Source organism: Neovison vison, chromosome 6, assembly GCF_020171115.1.
Source record: "Neovison vison isolate M4711 chromosome 6, ASM_NN_V1, whole genome shotgun sequence".
NCBI classification, from domain to species: domain Eukaryota; kingdom Metazoa; phylum Chordata; class Mammalia; order Carnivora; family Mustelidae; genus Neogale; species Neogale vison.
This window is the reverse complement of record NC_058096.1, coordinates 49,316,116-49,333,814: the sequence shown is the minus strand read 5'-3', so window position 1 is coordinate 49,333,814 and position 17,699 is coordinate 49,316,116. Positions and strand designations below refer to the sequence as shown.

Here is a 17,699-nt window from a genome sequence, read left to right as displayed (position 1 = left end):
TTCCTTTTTTAGTTTTCACCCAGGAAATATTTTATGAATTTCTTCTTTACATATGGCACTTTTTATTTTTTGTTGTTTATAACTCAGCATAGATTGAAGTATAAAAATTATCACCAAATGCCATGGCCATTTTACCTATTAGTATCACCACTCAACTTTTTTGTGTAGATTTGTCTTTATATGGTTACATAATTAGCATATTTGAGGATTGTGTTTCTGTCTACTTTTCTATTCCTCAAGTTAAATTTTAAGGTAAGATTAGTACTCTATTACCATATTAATAAAAAGTCACTAGAAAGAGAAAGTTGTATTTTGTAAGTGGGATGCCATTTCATAGATATTGCCATTCTTTTGAGGTAGAGATCACATTTTGATGTGGTGACATTTCTTACCAAAATGAAAAACCTTACATAGTTAAATACCTTTTGGAATGATTAATAAAATTGCTAACTGTTCTTTCCTGCTGTGGGAAATGTGCCTAGGTCTTTGACATCAAATTATAGATATTAGTAATATGTAGAGTATTTAAGCTAAAAAGACAGAAAAAGGGACATCAAAGCAGAGAAATAATATTTTTTCCACAAACTTACTTTGCAATCTTTTGAATATATTATCTCATCTCTCCCCAATTTACAGATGTGATTCAAGAGGTTCATGTCTTTTTTCTAGATTTCTAAACTAGTATGTGGGTTGAAAAAGGGTTTGATGATAGCTCTGTTTGATTCTAGAGCCCATGTTCCCACCCTCCTCCCCATCAATATTACATTGTCTCTGTGTCCTTAGAAAATCTGGGAATGTGTATACATAGGTATATTTGAATATATTTGAAATCATTTTTATATGTTTCTTTTATCTATGATATGATTTAGCCTTTTTTTCCCCCCAGGATAATACCCTTCAAGCTGAATGGCCCTCAGCAGATGAATCTACCACCAGCAGTATTTCACCACTTGATTTCAGCTCTGGTCCTCCCTCAACCACTGGCAGGGAACTCTGGTCAGAGAGCCCTTTGGGTGATTTAGTGTCTACACCCAAATTAGCCTTTCCCTCGAAGGTGGGCCTCAGTTCTTCCCCAGAGGTTTTAGACGTTAGCAGCTTGACTCTTCATTCTGTCACCCCAGCAGTGTTTCAGACTGGCTTGCCTGTGGTTTCTAACGAAAGGACTTCTGGATCTCACCTACTAGAAGATGGTAAGGGATTCTAATTACTTTTCACAGTTTTATACTTTATTATATCAGATGACAGGGTTTTGAAGAGAGAAAGAGACTAAGGTTAATAGAAAAATATAGTAGCATCTATTAGGAGGAAATGGCTTGGGGAAGTCATATGAGAGAGGGAATGATCAGATTTAATTGGTTGGAATGGAGACTCCAAATAGGTAAATAATAAGAAATGAACTTGGTGGGCTGGGATGGCTATCAATTAATAGATATTTTGAACATCTTATTAAAGGATACATAACTTAATTAAATTACTATTAAAGAACTACTTTACTTGAATAGTGTAAGGTAAACGAATAAAATCAAAGAAGATTATTATAGTAGCTTGTAGTAGGATTGATTATGGGGGCCATGTATAGAGACTTTAGCTTGCATTAGGCTTGCGAAAGGGAGAACTGAACTAGGGTAGCTACAGCAGAGACTAAGAAATGAAAATCAAGTGGGTGATTTAAATGTAGTGGAGGAAAAGAAAAATGTGACTTATGAATGGAGTATATAGTGAAAGAAGAATTTGAACAAAGACATAAATAATGAGTCCAGGATTTTAAACATTGGGTGAATTTGGAAGTGACTGGACAATAAGGGAAATGGGAATTCAAAGACAAAATTTCCTAAGGGATTTTCTCCCTTAGTTTTTACTAGATTCAGTCTTTATTGTCAGTATGGTAACCAGCAGTTCTTCATTTCCATGGAATAAATACATCAAGTGTTTGAAGATGAATCAGTTCAATAGCTGAGATCTTGTTATACTCAGGGATGGGGGGTATATTCATGATGATTGTACCATATCACACAGACATAATGAGATCTTCTTGCTTGCTAATTTATCAGAGTAAAAATAAGCAACTGATTCTCCTAACTTAATGAGAAAAAACACAAGTAGCCAGCTTTATTAGGAGAACTGGGAATATATTTTGGCAACTCTGTAGATTAATTAATGGAAGATTTTATTTTTAGGATTAATCAAAGTTGAAGGGTCAGAAGATTTTCTTTCTGTTCAGCCATTGCCTTCAAGTCCATTCACTCAGCCAGTGCCAAAGGAAACAATACCATCTGTGGAAGATTCTGGAGTGTCTTTGACATCCTCACCATATCTGACTTCCTCTGTTACTGTAGATCTTCTTGCTAAAGAAGTAACTATATCTTCTGGCTTGGACTTTTTGGCCTCCAAAGACAAAGGCCAATTAGAAGTGAGCACTTTGATGTCAGACACATCCATAGAAAAAGAGTTTATATTTGAAAGTGGTTTAGGCTCAGGGTCTGGGCAAAAGGTAGATCAGATTACTTGGCCATGGAATGAGACTTCATTAGAGAAGAGTTCTGAACCACTGTCTAAGTCATGGCTTGAAGATCAGGAGTCACTTTTGCCAACTGAGGTTATAGATGAGAAATTAGTTCTAGATGACAAAATAGATTCTACAGGACAAAGTATTGACTATTTAAAATATGGGCATTTTGATAAATCCACAAAATTTGCAGAGGAAGAACTCATTGGTGGGCCTACTGTGCCCATCTCTGCAGAGACTACAACTCAATCTGCATCTCTAGTTCTCTCCAAACAAATATCAGAGGTACCTGACATTGATTATTACCCGGTTACCAAACCACCTCTCCTACTGACATCTATAGCAACCTCTGCTTCTACTGATAAACCAGATCTACCGTTTCTAAAGGAGGATGTGGAACAAACTACAGAGTCATCCAACCACGAATGGTTTGATAACGAGATTTCAGTAATGAAGCCCGACATGCAACAGTTGGGGACTGTATTGCCAGAATCAGATGTAGTTTGGGCAAGAACTTCTTCCTTAGGGAAATTGTTCAGAGACACGTTGGCAAGTACACCACAGACTACTGACAAGCTCTGGCTGAAATCTTCCATAACACAGTCTACCAAATTGTCTCCAACCACCAGCTCCACCCTGCTAGAGGATGAAGTAATTATGGGTGTTCAGGATATTTCATTAGAACTGGACCGGATAGGCACAGATTACTATCAGCCTGAGCTAATCCCAGAGGAAAATGGCAAGGTTGGTAGTTATGTGGAAATATCTACAAATGTCCACTCCACAGAGAGGGCTATTGTGGTACAGCCCACGGAAGGAGGTGACTTGAGTCATACCCAGACTGCAGGAGCTTTGTTGGTTTTCTTTAGCCTCCGAGTGACAAACATGATGTTTTCAGAAGATCTGTTTAATAAAAACTCTTTGGAGTATAAAGCACTGGAACAAAGATTTTTGGAACTGGTAAGCACTAGAAGTGGCACATGGGCATTAGTGAATAATCATGTATGAACTAACTCTCTTTTTCCTAAACACATAAGATCCAATGAAAGTGTGGTCTGCTGTGAACATTGATTTACAAATAGTGTTATGGCCTAGGGTAGGTAGAAAAACAATGTTAGATAACTAAGAAATGGAAAACACCAACATGGCACAAGGGTGATGTAGATTCAGTAGATTAGATACTGAAGATTGAATTCCATGAATTATGGAACTGAAACAAGCTTAAAAAAATTTTTTTTCACATGTTACTGTAAGACCAGTATTTTGTATGTACTTTTGATACCTACACTGTTGTGATTCTTTAGTGAAACAGAGAGAATAAACTCTCTGGGTGTCTAAAACTGTCAGTTCCATTGGTTCCTAAATAGCACTGGGAAAATCTTTCACTCTCAAATAACTCAAAATTTATACTATTACGGATGAACAGTTTAAACAATGTAAATAGAATATAGTTTGGAAAAGTAGGGGAGGGGCTCATCCTTTTTTTTTGAGTGGGGGGTTGGTATATTTTGAACAAAATGCAAAACCTTATAAACTGACTACTCTTCTTGTATTGTAGCTGGTTCCCTATCTCCAGTCAAATCTCACAGGATTCCAGAATTTAGAAATCCTGAACTTTAGAAATGGCAGTATTGTTGTAAACAGCCGAATGAAGTTCATGAAGTCTGTCCCTCTTAATGTCAACAATGCTGTATACATGATCCTGGAAGACTTTTGCACCACTGCCTACCAGACCATGAACTTGGCTATTGATAAATTCTCCCTTGATGTAGAATCAGGTAATGGTATTGAATACTATGGTGGTTTCTAAGTGGAATCCAGTGATTATTCTTGTGTATTTTCCTTTATACTGAGTCAGGTGAATTTATTACTTGAAGGGAAAAGGATACTATGTCAGGCAAAATATTCACATCTTGGTAATTATTAAATGATCTTTTCATAGGACATCAATATCATTCTTATTTTTTTTAGAGAATATAATAGTAAATGTATTTTTATTTTTTATTTTTTTAAATTTTCATTTCTTCTTATTATGTTCAATTAGCCAATGTATAGTTTTTGGTCATTAGTTTTGCTCATTCTCTTTTTAAAAAGGTTGTTCACACACATTATCTTGTTTACCTCCCATTCCCTTTTCTACCTATTCTGTCTAGCGCTAGCTCTCTCTTTTACTTATCCACTGGATCTGCTCTGGCTGCATCTCTAAAGTTGCCAAGCTCAAATGATTTTTGGCTCTCTTTCCTTCTATATTATTTTCCCAAGGTATTTTATCCATTTCCATTGTTGTAAGTCTTATATAAATGTCAATAATTCTTTTTTTTTTGCAAAAAAGATTTTTTTTATTTTTTAATTTTTATTTGCAAATCAGACTTATCTTCTGAGATCCAGAATCAAAATATAGCTATTGTATGTATGTATTTGATGATCTCAGTTTAGATGTATCATCCTATGTATATTGAACTTAAGATATCTAAGAATGAGCTCTTGTTTTCCATATCTCTCCCTCTTTTAACTAAATCTAATCCTTTAGTCAGCTTCACCATCTTGAGAAATGGAAGTCATGTCCATTGAGCTACTTAAATCAGAAACCTAGGAAGTCATTCTGATACCTGTTTCTATTACCCCCAAACTTATGTTGGTTCTGAATATTCTAAATATATCTCAAATCTGTGTACTTCTTTCTCCACTGTTGCTAGTCTAGGACAATCATTCATCAGCCCACATTTGAACCAGTTTCCCTACTACTTCTCCCCTATCCCTTCTCCCAGATAGCAGCCAGGGTACTCTTTCTAAAACATCAGATTATTTCACTTTCCTGCTTGAAATATTTCAGTGGCTTCCTGGTTCAACAGCCACAAGGTCTGGTCCCTCTTTTCCTCCAGTATTATCCAGTGAAACTAACTTCTTGGCTAAAGTCCTCATATTCAAGAAACTTTTTTTTTTTCTTTCTTTCTTTTTTTTTTTTTTGCTTTAAAGCCTTTGTGCCAAGTATCTTTAATCTCCAGAATAGCAAGAAAATCAGTAATTCTCAAAACCATATTAGATTCTCTGGAAACAGACTATGCTATGCTATTTATTTATTTATTTATTTAGGCTAAACATCATGCTTTTTCATCTAGATGAGCCTATGGATTTTTTCCACCTATTTCATTTGTCTTTTGTATCCTTGTCACTGTTTGCCATTCACAGGTTGCCATTCACCAGTGAACAACATATAATGAAACCAAGTGGGATGAAAGACCAATCATGGTCAATGTCTTACATGATTTTTGATCATTTATTGTCCTAATTTTTTAAAATTTTTATTTTTATTCTCAATCAAAGAAAAATAAAGTTACTGAAATCAAAATATTGTTAAGAATGGCCCGAGGAGGTCCAGGGCTGATATATTTTTCTAACATTGGCTTCCACAAATCTCAAATGTTCTTAGATGCTCTTATTGGGTTATACACACTCCTGAGGCTCCTATCAATTGTCTGGGCTTTGTCTCCTGTTCCATGTTCTCACTGTGGGATAGGGCATTTAGCATCACATATAGAATAGAGGTAGCCTGTGGTAGGTTAGGGTTGGTGCAGATGAATGGTACATGAAAACTGTGTTCAATTTAGATTGACAACTACATGGCATAGGTTTTAAAGTGTCTTCCTGCTCCCTTGGTAAACAATGAAAAAGCTTACCCAGGTCATTGAGTTTTATGCTTTGGCTCTGGATTTTTAGAGATATTTAACAACAGCTCATCAATCCAAGGATGAGTCAGAATTTTTTTGTGGTATTAGTGGTGATGGTGTATTTTAATGTTTCAGGAAGGGGGGGTGTCCCTTGTTACTTTGGAGGGGGGTAGTGTTACTGGAGGGACTTCATGTACTCGTTCCTGTGTTTTGCCTTTTCTTGTTTCATTCTCTAGTGGGTTTTTTTTTTTTTTTTAATGTTTTAGGTGATCAAGCCAACCTTTGCAAGTTTCAGGCATGCAATGAATTTTCTGAGTGTGTAGTCAACCCCTGGAGTGGAGAAGCAGAGTGTAGATGCTTCCCTGGGTACCTGAGTGTGGAAGAACTACCTTGTCAGAGTCTCTGTGATCTACAGCCTGACTTCTGCTTGAATGATGGAAAATGTGACATTATGCCTGGACATGGGGCCATTTGTCGGTATGTTGTAGTTAGAGATTTTGGTTTCCCAAGATTATGGATACTTCCTCCATATAGATACTTCTTGGATGGGTCTACACCCATCCAAGAGAGATAGACTTCCAAGTGTAGACTTGGAGATAAGTCTACACCTATGATTTTAGGATAATCACAGCAATATTTATTATAGAAGTTTTATCTAGGCAATAGATGGATGCCCCCTAGTTCTCATGTGGAGAGTGGGTCAATTAATAGGGCTCAATTATACCCAGATCGATTGGTTATTTTATTTTTATACTTTTAAGATGCTGTAAGAAAAACATTATTTAAATGTGTCTTAATTAGAGTACTTGAAGTAGTTGGAGACCTTTGTGTTGGTTCTTAGTGGTGATGATAAGGCAATTTATACTCAAAGTAGGTTTCGGCTAAGATAATACTTTACACTGTGAAATTTTATTGTCTACTTGAAAATTTTCTTTTCTTTCTTTTTTTTTTTTTTAAAGATTTTATTTATTTATTTGTCAGAGTAAGCACGGGCAGACAGAGTGGCAGGCAGAGGCAGACGGAGAAGCAGGCTCCCACTGAGCAAGGAGCACGATTTGGGACTCGATCCCAGGATGCTGGGATCATGACCTGAGCCGAAGGCAGTGGCTCAACCAACTGAGCCACCCAGGTGTCCCAACTTGGATATTTTCTTAATGCCTGTGGCTTTCTCTTGGTCCTACTGAATGTTTGAAAATAAAGAAAAGCAAGTATTTAAAGTCTTTGAAATTGTAACAAATATATTTTAAGTAACTTAGGTCCATTTTTTAATAAGGCAGAACTACAGAAACTCCAGCAGACAGATGAACAGATTTGGGTAGCCTAGCAATTCTCCCCGGTCATTTTCTTTAAACAAAATAGAACAAATCAGCCTCTGAACCATACAACAACTAGTCACATGGTTGTAAAAGGAGAGAATGCTGAGAACGAGCAGAGAAACACGAATAAGAAGACAGTTTATGGATGTCAAGATGTGCAAATATTATAGATGCCAGACCCAGAGGATATAAGTAGGAAAGATCCAGACTCTTCTGTTCAAAAAAGTACAAAGTTTAGCTAGAAAACTCAAAGGAAAAATAGTCTTTTTATTTTCAGAGAAGTTAATATTATTCTGAAAACCAGTCATTTCCTTGCTGTTCTCAGAATTGAAGACACGTTTGCACAAGTCTGGAGCCTGGGTGTTGTAGGCATCTCTGCAGTATGGTGAAAGAACACTAGGAGTTTAGAGACCTGGGTTCTAGACCCAGAGCTGTTGCTGACTAATTGTGTGATCTCAGTCACTTTCCTTTCTAGGTCTGTTTTTTGTTAAGTATAAGTAAGGAATTTAATTAGAACACTTTACATCTACCCAGTCTTTTATTTAGTTATTTACAAATAGTCAGGGAGGACATACTGGGTCTGTACGAAGCACTAATCACAACCTTAAATTGTATGATCATTGAATCAATTATGTTCACTTCTTTTTAAAAAATTTTTAAAAAGATTTTATTTATTTATTTATTTCTGGAGAGAGATCACAAGTGGCAGGGAGAGGGAGAAGCAGGTTCCCCACTGAGCAGAAGGCCCACTGTGGGGTTCCATCCCAGGACCCTGGGATCATGACCTGAGCTGAAGGCAGATGCTTAACTGACTGAGCCAGGCACCCCTTTTATGTTCATTTCTGTACTGAAGCTTCACTTGGTCAGCATTTATTTTGTTACCTTTCCCCAGTCCCGCCAAAGGTTCTGCCATTGTTGTTTTCAACACAGTGATTCTGTTTTTGGACTTTGTCACTTCTCATTACAGATGCCGGGTGGGTGAGAATTGGTGGTACCGAGGTGAGCACTGTGAGGAGTTTGTGTCTGAGCCCTTGGTCATAGGCATCACCATTGCCTCGGTGGTTGGGCTTGTCCTCGTCTCTTCTGCTTTTGTCTTCTTCTTTGTCAGGACTCTTCAGGCTCATTATGATAGGAGAGAAACAGAGAGGCCCATCAGGTAAATAAGATAAATTGCTCTCTAATGGAATAAAATGTTCCTTTTAGTCATTTATTTTGTACTTCTTATATGCCAAATATTGGATAATGATCTGGGTGGAGGAGAGCTATAAAGTTGAATAAAAACATGGTCCCTGGCCTGAAAGGGTGTTAGATTAGAAACAAACATAAGCAGTGGTATGAATAATATGAGGAATAAATTGCTTTTGCCTGGGAAGAGAGTCTTAGAAGTTTTAATGATGGTTATGATATTTAGCCAGACATAAGAGTAGATATTTGCTCTGGGGGTGGCTAATTGAATGAACATGAACAAAGTCACAGGAATCCATGAATTTCAAGGCACACTGAAGGAGTGGCATTGTTGAATGTGGCCAAAATGCCTCTTTCCTGGTGGGAAGTGGTTAGAAGGGTAATGGACATGAGGTGAGGCCCTTGTGTGAGGACCACATTTGTTAGTTTGTTCCTTTTGGTTCATTCCAGTGGTAATTAGCCAGACTTCAAAGTATTTATTTATTATTATTTTTAAAAAGATGTATTTGTTTATTTGAGAGAGAGTGTGCATGCACATGCATGACTGGGTAGAGGACCAGAAGGAGAGAATCCTCAAGGAGACTCCCCGCTGAGCACAGAGGCCATGATGAGGCTAGATCTCACCACCCATGAGATTATAACCTAAGCTGAAACCAAGAGTCAGAGACTCAATTGACTGAGCCACCCAGGCACCCCATAATAAGCCAGATTTTAAATCTGGCTAAGAATCTGACAAGAACTGAAATCTGGTTCTCTGTTTAATAGCTTCATTAATGGGAGAAATAAAACTTGCTCAATTTAGGAGGCTAGGGATTCAGAGACCTTTTAGTTGTTATGTGATTGAGATCCCTGCTTGTACTTTGCTTCTGGGCTTCTAGAGTCTGTGAGGGCTACGCTTCACGTTCAGGTTACCTTCCCTCGACTTCTGGCATGGCTAAGAAGTTACCTCTCCTAGGTGCCTGGAGTACCCAGGAGGACATACTTCCATCATTGTTCTTAAACTTTTTATTGACTTACTTTGCATTAGAGTATAATCTCATTCAGGACAGAGTTCCACCAAAGTCTTCATGTCATCAGCATCTGTGATAACCCTAGGCACATAATCAATGCTGAGTACATATTTGTAGATCTGAATTGAATTTCCCTAAGGTCTCCCTAAATATATTTTCTACCAATTACATGGTTACATACTGATTTTGATTTACATACTCTGGGAATGATGGAGCTGTATTCATTTAATGATATGCTATCTGTTTACAGCCATATTTCCTCATTAATATTTATTAATAAACATTGTGGGGCAAATAAAGATGGATGATACATGAAACAGTAATTCCTTAGGGCCCTTGCCATGTAGTTGGGGAGATGATAATGACAACACCTGATCTGGATATTTCTCATAGTCACGTTCCTACATTTGTATCCAGTTCACCTCTTTTTCTTGCTCAACAGAAATCTTACCACAGGTAAATAGTCTTCTAAGTAGTTGAGCGTCTGAAGAGCCTGATCCAACCATACCTTCCTTTTTGTGGTTCCAGCAGGCAGCCCGACAGCCTCTCATCCATTGAAAATGCTGTGAAGTACAATCCTGTGTATGAAAGCCATGTGGCTGGACCCGAGCAGTATGAGGGACCCTATCCTCAGCACCCCTTCTCTAGTTTTGCAGATGGAGAGATGATTGGTGGTCTGAGCAGGGAAGAAATCCAGCAAATGTATGAGACCAGTGGGCTTTCCAGTGAGGTAGGAAACTTTGCTTTTCTGTTGCTGCTCTGCTGGTGTGTGTGTGCGTGTATGTGTGTGTGCGTGTGTGTACATGCACACATGTGTGTGCATGCATGTACCTGGGCTTCAGGAAAGGATGAAAAATATTTCATGATCAGTTTCTTTCCTCATGATATCTTGCAGGTGATGTGGTATGCAGGGGATATATAATTCTGAGCCGTAACTCATTTCCCACCCAGTGGCTTCTTTTTGCATTATTAGCCAATGCTTTCTCTCTCCTCCCTCCCTTCCTTAGGAATATATCTCTGGGTTTTTAAGAGTGATTCCTGCAATATCCAAACCCTCCATCTCTCTGAAAAGGCCATTCTTTCCTATAGCTCTCCCCTGGAGAGCCCAGAAAGCTAGAACTCCTTCTAAAGAGCTGTTGAGGTTTTTCTAATGCAATGTACGGTCTTTTTTTCCCTTTTCTAAGGAAATTCAAGAAAGAATGAGAATTCTGGAACTGTATGCCAGTGATCCTGAGTTTGTAGCTTTCGTGAGAGAACATCAAATGTAAGCATCTGATATAGTCTTCTTCTCAGGTTCCTTGCAGGGTGCCTTCTAGTAGGGGCACCCACGTGAGTACATAATTCCTGTCCACATGATGTGGGTTCCGGGGATAGCCGATGTTTGTTGAGCACTTTACAGTTCATATGCTTCCACACGGATTACTTCATTTATTCTTCATAATGGCTTTTTAAGTTGAAGGTCTTGTATTTAAATTTTTAAAAAGATTTTATTGATTTATTTGAGAGAACAAGAAGGAGGGAGCGAGAGAGAGTGCATCTGAGGGTGGGGGAGGGCAGAGGGAGAAACAGACCCTCTGCTCAGCAGGGAGCCCAGTGTGGGGCTCAGTCCCAGGACTTGGGGATCATGACCTGAGCTGAAGGCAGATGCTTAACCTACTAAGCCTCCTAGGTGCCCCTGTATTTAATTTTACAAATGAGGAGAGGAAGCCTCGGAGAGATGAAGGGACTTAAGACCATAATGATAGCAAACACCAGTTAGAATGGCCAAAATTAACAAAACAGGAAACAACATGTGTTGGAGAGGATGTGGAGAAAGGGGAACCCTCTTACACTGTTGGTGGGAATGCAAGTTGGTGCAGCCTCTTTGGAGAACGGTGTGGAGATTCCTCAAGAAATTAAACATAGAGCTTCCCTATGACCCTGCAATTGCACTCCTGGGTATTTACCCCAAAGATACAGATGTCGTGAAAAGAAGGGCCATCTGTACCCCAATGTTTATAGCAGCAATGGCCACAGTCGCCAAACTATGGAAAGAACAAAGATGCCCTTCAACGGACGAATGGATAAGGAAGATGTGGTCCATATACACTATGGAGTATTATGCCTCCATCAGAAAGGATGAATACCCAACTTTTGTAGCAACATGGACGGGACTGGAAGAGATTATGCTGAGTGAAATAAGTCAAGCAGAGAGAGTCAATTATCATATGGTTTCACTTATTTGTGGAGCATAACAAATAGCATGGAGGACAAGGGGTGTTAGAGAGGAGTAGGGAATTTGGGTAAATTGGAAGGGGAGGTGAACCATGAGAGACTATGGACTCTGAAAAACAGTCTGAGGGGTTTGAAGTGGCGGGGGGTGGGAGGTTGGGGTACCAGGTGGTGGGTATTATAGAGGGCACGGCTTGCATGGAGCACTGGGTGTGGTGAAAAAATAATGAATACTGTTTTTCTGAAAATAAATAAAATGGAAAAAAAAATGGCAGAGAAGATTTAAAACTAAGACACTGTTCTGGTCTAGAGGTGCCTGGGCTGTTCATATTTTCTCTCTTGTTACCACGGATATCACATGTGATTTAATGCTGTGCAATATTTTTCATAGACAGTTTCTAAGAAAAGCATTTGAGCAGCCATAAATCCTCACATATTTTGATGTATCTTTCCATTTCCATCTTTGTAGACACTTGTCAGTATGGTTTGAATTACACAAATCTCATTAAGGTATACATTTTGTCCTTATAAAGTTCATCTTACATGTCCCTCTATCTCTTTCCATTTGCTTTTCTCAGCATGCATTTTGGGCAAGTGTCTGTAATTATTTTTCTTTGTTCCCCAGGATCCCTAACCAGCCTTAGGTTATAAAAATAAGCTATCTTGTAAAGAGACCATATGGACATTAATTGAGTATAGTGGGTGAGATATAATTTGGCTTTGATTTTTGGTCCTGTTGCCCTCATAAAGGTACCTCCTTATGTATGGGTTCCACCGAGGCCAGATATCCTTATCAAGAGAAAAGCCAGAGCAATTCATGCATGCTTACAGAAGAAATTGATGAAAGCTCATGATCACACACAGCTCTGATGGGAGCCCCTGCCCCTATGCTCTGAATCCCTTTGTTCCAATAGGCAGCCCCTCACTCATGGTTCTGATTAATTGTAACCTAAGGGAATTGAAGAAGATGTTTATTTATTTATTTTTTAATAAACATATAATGTATTTTTAGCCCCAGGGGTACAGGTCTGTGAATCACCAGGTTTACATACTTCACAGCACTCATCACAGCACACCCCCCCAATGTCAATAACCCCACCACCCTCTTCTGACCCCCCTCCCCCCAGCAACCCTCAGTTTGTTCTGTGAGATTAGGAGTCTCTTATGGTTTGTCTCCCTCCCTATCCCATCTTGTTTCATTTATTCTTTTCATACTCTGCAAACCACCCACGTTGTATCTCCATGAAGAAGATGCTTATTAATTCCATGTACATGGTGGAGACTCCTTTAAAAATCTCTAAACATCTGAAAAAATTTAAAAATAAATAAATAAAAATAAAATAAAAAATAAATGCAAAAAAAAAAAAAATCTCTGAACACTGACTTGGCCCCATTGTCAACCTTGCTGAATGCTGTTAGAGCAGTATTACTGGGAGTCTGCCTTTTAAAGACCAGGACTTCTACTCCTCCCTGAATCTCCAGCCAGCAGATGGCCTATTGCTCCGTTTCAGTGGTATCCAATAGAAAGAACATGATTGATGTTGCCTAAGACTATTTTTAAGAACTTTGCATGTGCTCCCTGAGCTAAAATGTATTTCATCTAGACTAGGACATCCAAAGAAAGGATTCAGGAGAGCCTAATTAGGGACACACAGATTAACTACATGCTACAGTTCCTTATGGTAACTATCTGCCATGGAAATAGAAATGAAAAAGAAAAAAAAAAGAAATATACAAAAAAAAATCAATGTAACTAAGAAGATTTAAACAAAAAGATCCTGTGAAACAAAAGAAAGCCCATGCAGACACTGTAACCTTAAAAGGGATGTTCACTGAGGGAAGACAGCATTGCAAAAATGTTAGGCATGCAGTCCATATGACATTTTCAATTTCACATAGTCTCAGCATCTACGAGTATCCCAAGAAAAAGTAGGCTTGATTTAGAATTCATAAAAGCTTGACAGGGTCTTCACAGAGTGGGGTTTCTTTTTGTTGTTGTTTTGTTTGTTTGTCTTACTTGTTTTTTAACTTGGCAAAGCACTGGAAAACTTCCTGCAAGGAAAGAAAATAGAAAGTATTGGTGATCTTAGGAACATAGTTTGGTGATGTATTATAACAAAAGTGCATTACAGGGCATTCTTGCTTTTTCCATTAATTATTCTCTGTTTTTTTTTTTTTCATGGCAGGGAAGAGCTTTAATCAAAACTTCTATTTTGAAACTGATTAGAAGCCTAGAGAAGATGGAGATCCCTTGCTACCTCTGTCATATAATTAACCTGGATTTTGAACTCTGTTGGAAGAAGAATTTTCTATTTAAAAAATTAAGTTTGGGGACCGAATTTTTTTTTCCAGCTTAAAATTTCAGAATATAGTAAGAAATGTGGCAATTTTTATACCTACAAAGACCAAAAGTTGTATTTAAAGAAACTGAAAACTGTATGAGTTCTGGGAAGTATTCTACAAGGAAAAAAATGACCTGAGAATTGGGGCTGGATTTGGGGTCTGTTTCTGAATCTCTGAAGGTGTGTCTCAGAAACAGTGGTTCAGGTTTCCTTGGAGGAAAATAAGGCAAGACTCTTTCAGGAGAAGGCAGGTTTAGTAAGTGAATATTTGGTAGCATGTTTGTTATTGTTAGAATATTGTGGAATGAGAAGCCTTTGAATTAGTTTTATAAAGTTTGTAGTCAGACACTCATTTAAATAAAAAACATTAAGTATTTTTGGCAGTTAGACTGCTGAAGGAAAAACAACATTTTTGCAATAGTATAGAATTAGGCTTGTACTTTTTCTACCAGAGTTTTGAATTTCCTCAGCATGTGAATCAAGACCACATTATTGTTAAGTATGTCAGTATCCTATTTTTTTTTTTTTTGGTTGTCAAGGCCAATACATATGTATAGTGTTTAATGGGTTCTTGTTAGACTGCAGATGAACTTAATCATATGGACAGGGAGGGAGTGGGCATTGGTCAAAATCATGGCACTGAGAATATACTTTGCTCATTGGTGGGTGGACTAAGTCGAACTAATGGGCTCCTTGACTCTTCTTCTACTATCTCATGTTGTCCTAGGCAAGTCCTGGATTTTTCTAGTTCCTGGTGTATTAATTGGGAAAGCAGCACTAACTACCTCACATAGTATAGGTTAGCTTTACATTGCTTTTTCTTATGTAATAATTTGTGTCTAAATTCATTCCTGCTTACATGAAATATGACAGGACTTTTACTGCAATTAAAATTTTTAAAATTATATAGGTAGGAAACATCCACATATTATATAAATCTTAATTGAAAATTGAAGTTTTCCTCTTTCTCTCTAGTAAATTTTCGAGTGGGTAGCTTTGGAGGGTGCAAGGAGAGGGCCAAATAATCTTCACTATTAATATCAAATTGCATATACAAATAGCTTATTATTGATATAGTTATTTTATGTTAGATGTCTTCATGTTTGCCAAAAACAATCTTGAACATTTTGATTTCTTTCTGATCATATTTAACCAGATTAGACTGACTATAAGATAAAATACTTAATTCATGTATTTTTTTTCTTAACTTGATGATTGCCAATGTCACTCATTATGGAGATATCCAAAACTAAATCTCTGAGTACATGGCATAGTAAAACTATTGAAAGTCTAGAAGATATCCAGCTAGTTTGCAAAGTATGCATGGTGTGTGTTTGTATGAAGGTTCCTGTATCTCGGTATTCCTTTTCATTTCCTACTCACTTAATGGATTTTCTATGAGTTCAGTGTAGACACAAGCCACTGCTTGGACATTTTCTACTGGGCTCATTTGAAAGGAATTGATAATTAATTATCTTTAAAGCATTATAAATGTTAATGATATTTGCCACTACTAAATGCTTAATTTTATTTCTGAAACTTTCAAAGATTTCTGTTTAAACTTTTTGTGTTTCAAACTTTTCCCTAAACTTATATGTGTTAAATGAAAAGAAAATTTGTCTTTATCACACATTAACCCTAGAATGCAACAGTTTGAATGTCTGCTTGCAGACATTTAATAGACTCTTGCAGAGTTCTAGATGGGCATAAAAGGAGTCTGGGGCAAGTCACCACATGGAACATAGGAGAAGCACAAATTAAAAGGGCTAAAGAAGATTGTTGTTTTCTAGAGGCTAAGCAGTAAAGTGGGAATTTGAGAATCCTGACATGTCTCTGGCTCTTCCTTTTATATGACCTTTTTGTGTAAGCACAGATCATTCAGCCCTACACGAATGTCTGCTCCACACCTATTAAATGGAAGAATAAGGGAACTCCCACATTTCAGGGATAATGACTTTTGCCCTACTCTTGCTATAGCTGAACCACAGTGGGAAAGATCAGAGAATGCAGCTTCCAAGGTGACAATCCATAGGGCTAAAGGAGCTATTGCTCTAACGGGGCAGAGGACATTGAAAGAGCTTCTTTTTAAAAGAGCTTTCCGTTAGAGAGGAGAAGGGAATTTGGGTAAATTGGAAGGGGAGGTGAACCATGAGAGACTATGGACTCTGAAAAACAATATGAGGGGTTTGAAGTGGTGGGGGGTGGGTTGGGGTACCAGGTGGTGGGTATTATAGAGGGCACGGATTGCATGGAGCACTGGGTGTGGTGAAAAAACAATGAATACTGTTTTTCTGAAAATAAATAAATTGAAAAAAAACCATAAGAATCATAAGTAATATTCAAATGGCAAGTACTTGCAAATAAAGCTGTTTGGAAATGAAAAAAAGATAAATAAAAGAGCTTTCCCTGAGGCAATTTAATGGAATGTTCATTTAAAAGTATAAGGACTTGGGCGCCTGGGTGGCTCAGGTGGTTAAGTGACTGCATTCAGCTCAGGTCATGATCCTAGAGTCCCAGAATCGAGTCCCACATGGGGCTCCCTGCTCAGCAGGGAGTCTGCTTCTCCCTCTGTCCCTCCCCCTTTCATGCTCTCTCTCTCTCTCTCAAATAAATAAATAAATAAAATCTTTAAAAAAATCTTAAAAAGTATAAGGAATTAACTCTCCTTTGGGTTGCATGGTTTTTGGAACATGCTCATTAATTTAGTAATAGAGTATTTAATAAAAATATCACCTTACTTGAAAACAATAAAATGCAGTTAGCACTAAAAATATATGGTAAATAATTCACACTTTTTGGATTGATAAAGTGCTTTGGAGTATTGTACATATAGCCTTCATAACTGAGTGTACATACACAATTACTGTTTTCATGGGTCTGGATGAAGGGGAATTTGTTTGATTAATAAGACTTAATTTCTACCATGGCAATATTTAAGGATGTTTGTTCACATTTATGTGCCCTAAAGTCCCATTTAGTACTTAATAAAACAAGTATAGGGTTTACCTGATTTTATTCCTACTTCTTTGTTTTTTCTTCTCCAGTATCTAGTTATTATTATGGGTTGGCAGCTCTCCCTTCCCCTCCTCTTGGTTACCATAGAGTGATTATAATGTGGTTGAACAACCTGACTCTCTAGAAGCTTTCGTTTTTTTCCTCATTTGCTTAAGGTAGGGATGGAAAGAAAACCAATGGGGTTGGTTAAAGAAAGATTGCTGGGGGATGGTAGCTAGAACCAGCTGTTCTGTAACTAGAGAAGGAATTGGTGACCTGTCTAAAAAGAACAGATAATACATAAATATGGTGTTAGCAGTCTAAATCAATCCTGCATGGGAAAGGCAGAAGGAAAATCAGCTACCACCTAAAGCAGCAGCATCAGAAACCTCAATTTTCAGTCTCTTTCTTTCCTACATTTTCATCTTCACTTTCTGGCAACAGGGCATGAGGAAGTTCTAAATCAA

The 17,699-nt window shown here is 37.7% G+C and overlaps 1 protein-coding gene across 1 annotated transcript in view; it reads left to right on the top strand.

Annotated features, from left to right (window-relative positions):
• Positions 1-15,250, top strand: part of IMPG2 (interphotoreceptor matrix proteoglycan 2) — an 82,312-nt gene extending 67,062 nt beyond the window's left edge. Inside the window, exons 12-19 of the mRNA XM_044251263.1 lie at positions 887-1,190; positions 2,178-3,466; positions 4,065-4,284; positions 6,441-6,651; positions 8,458-8,637; positions 10,196-10,415; positions 10,870-10,949; positions 14,083-15,250. Coding sequence (XP_044107198.1) covers positions 887-1,190; positions 2,178-3,466; positions 4,065-4,284; positions 6,441-6,651; positions 8,458-8,637; positions 10,196-10,415; positions 10,870-10,949; positions 14,083-14,095 — 2,517 coding nt within the window. The 3' untranslated portion in view covers positions 14,096-15,250. The remainder of the gene's footprint in view (positions 1-886; positions 1,191-2,177; positions 3,467-4,064; positions 4,285-6,440; positions 6,652-8,457; positions 8,638-10,195; positions 10,416-10,869; positions 10,950-14,082) is intronic.
• Positions 15,251-17,699: the final 2,449 nt, after the last annotated feature.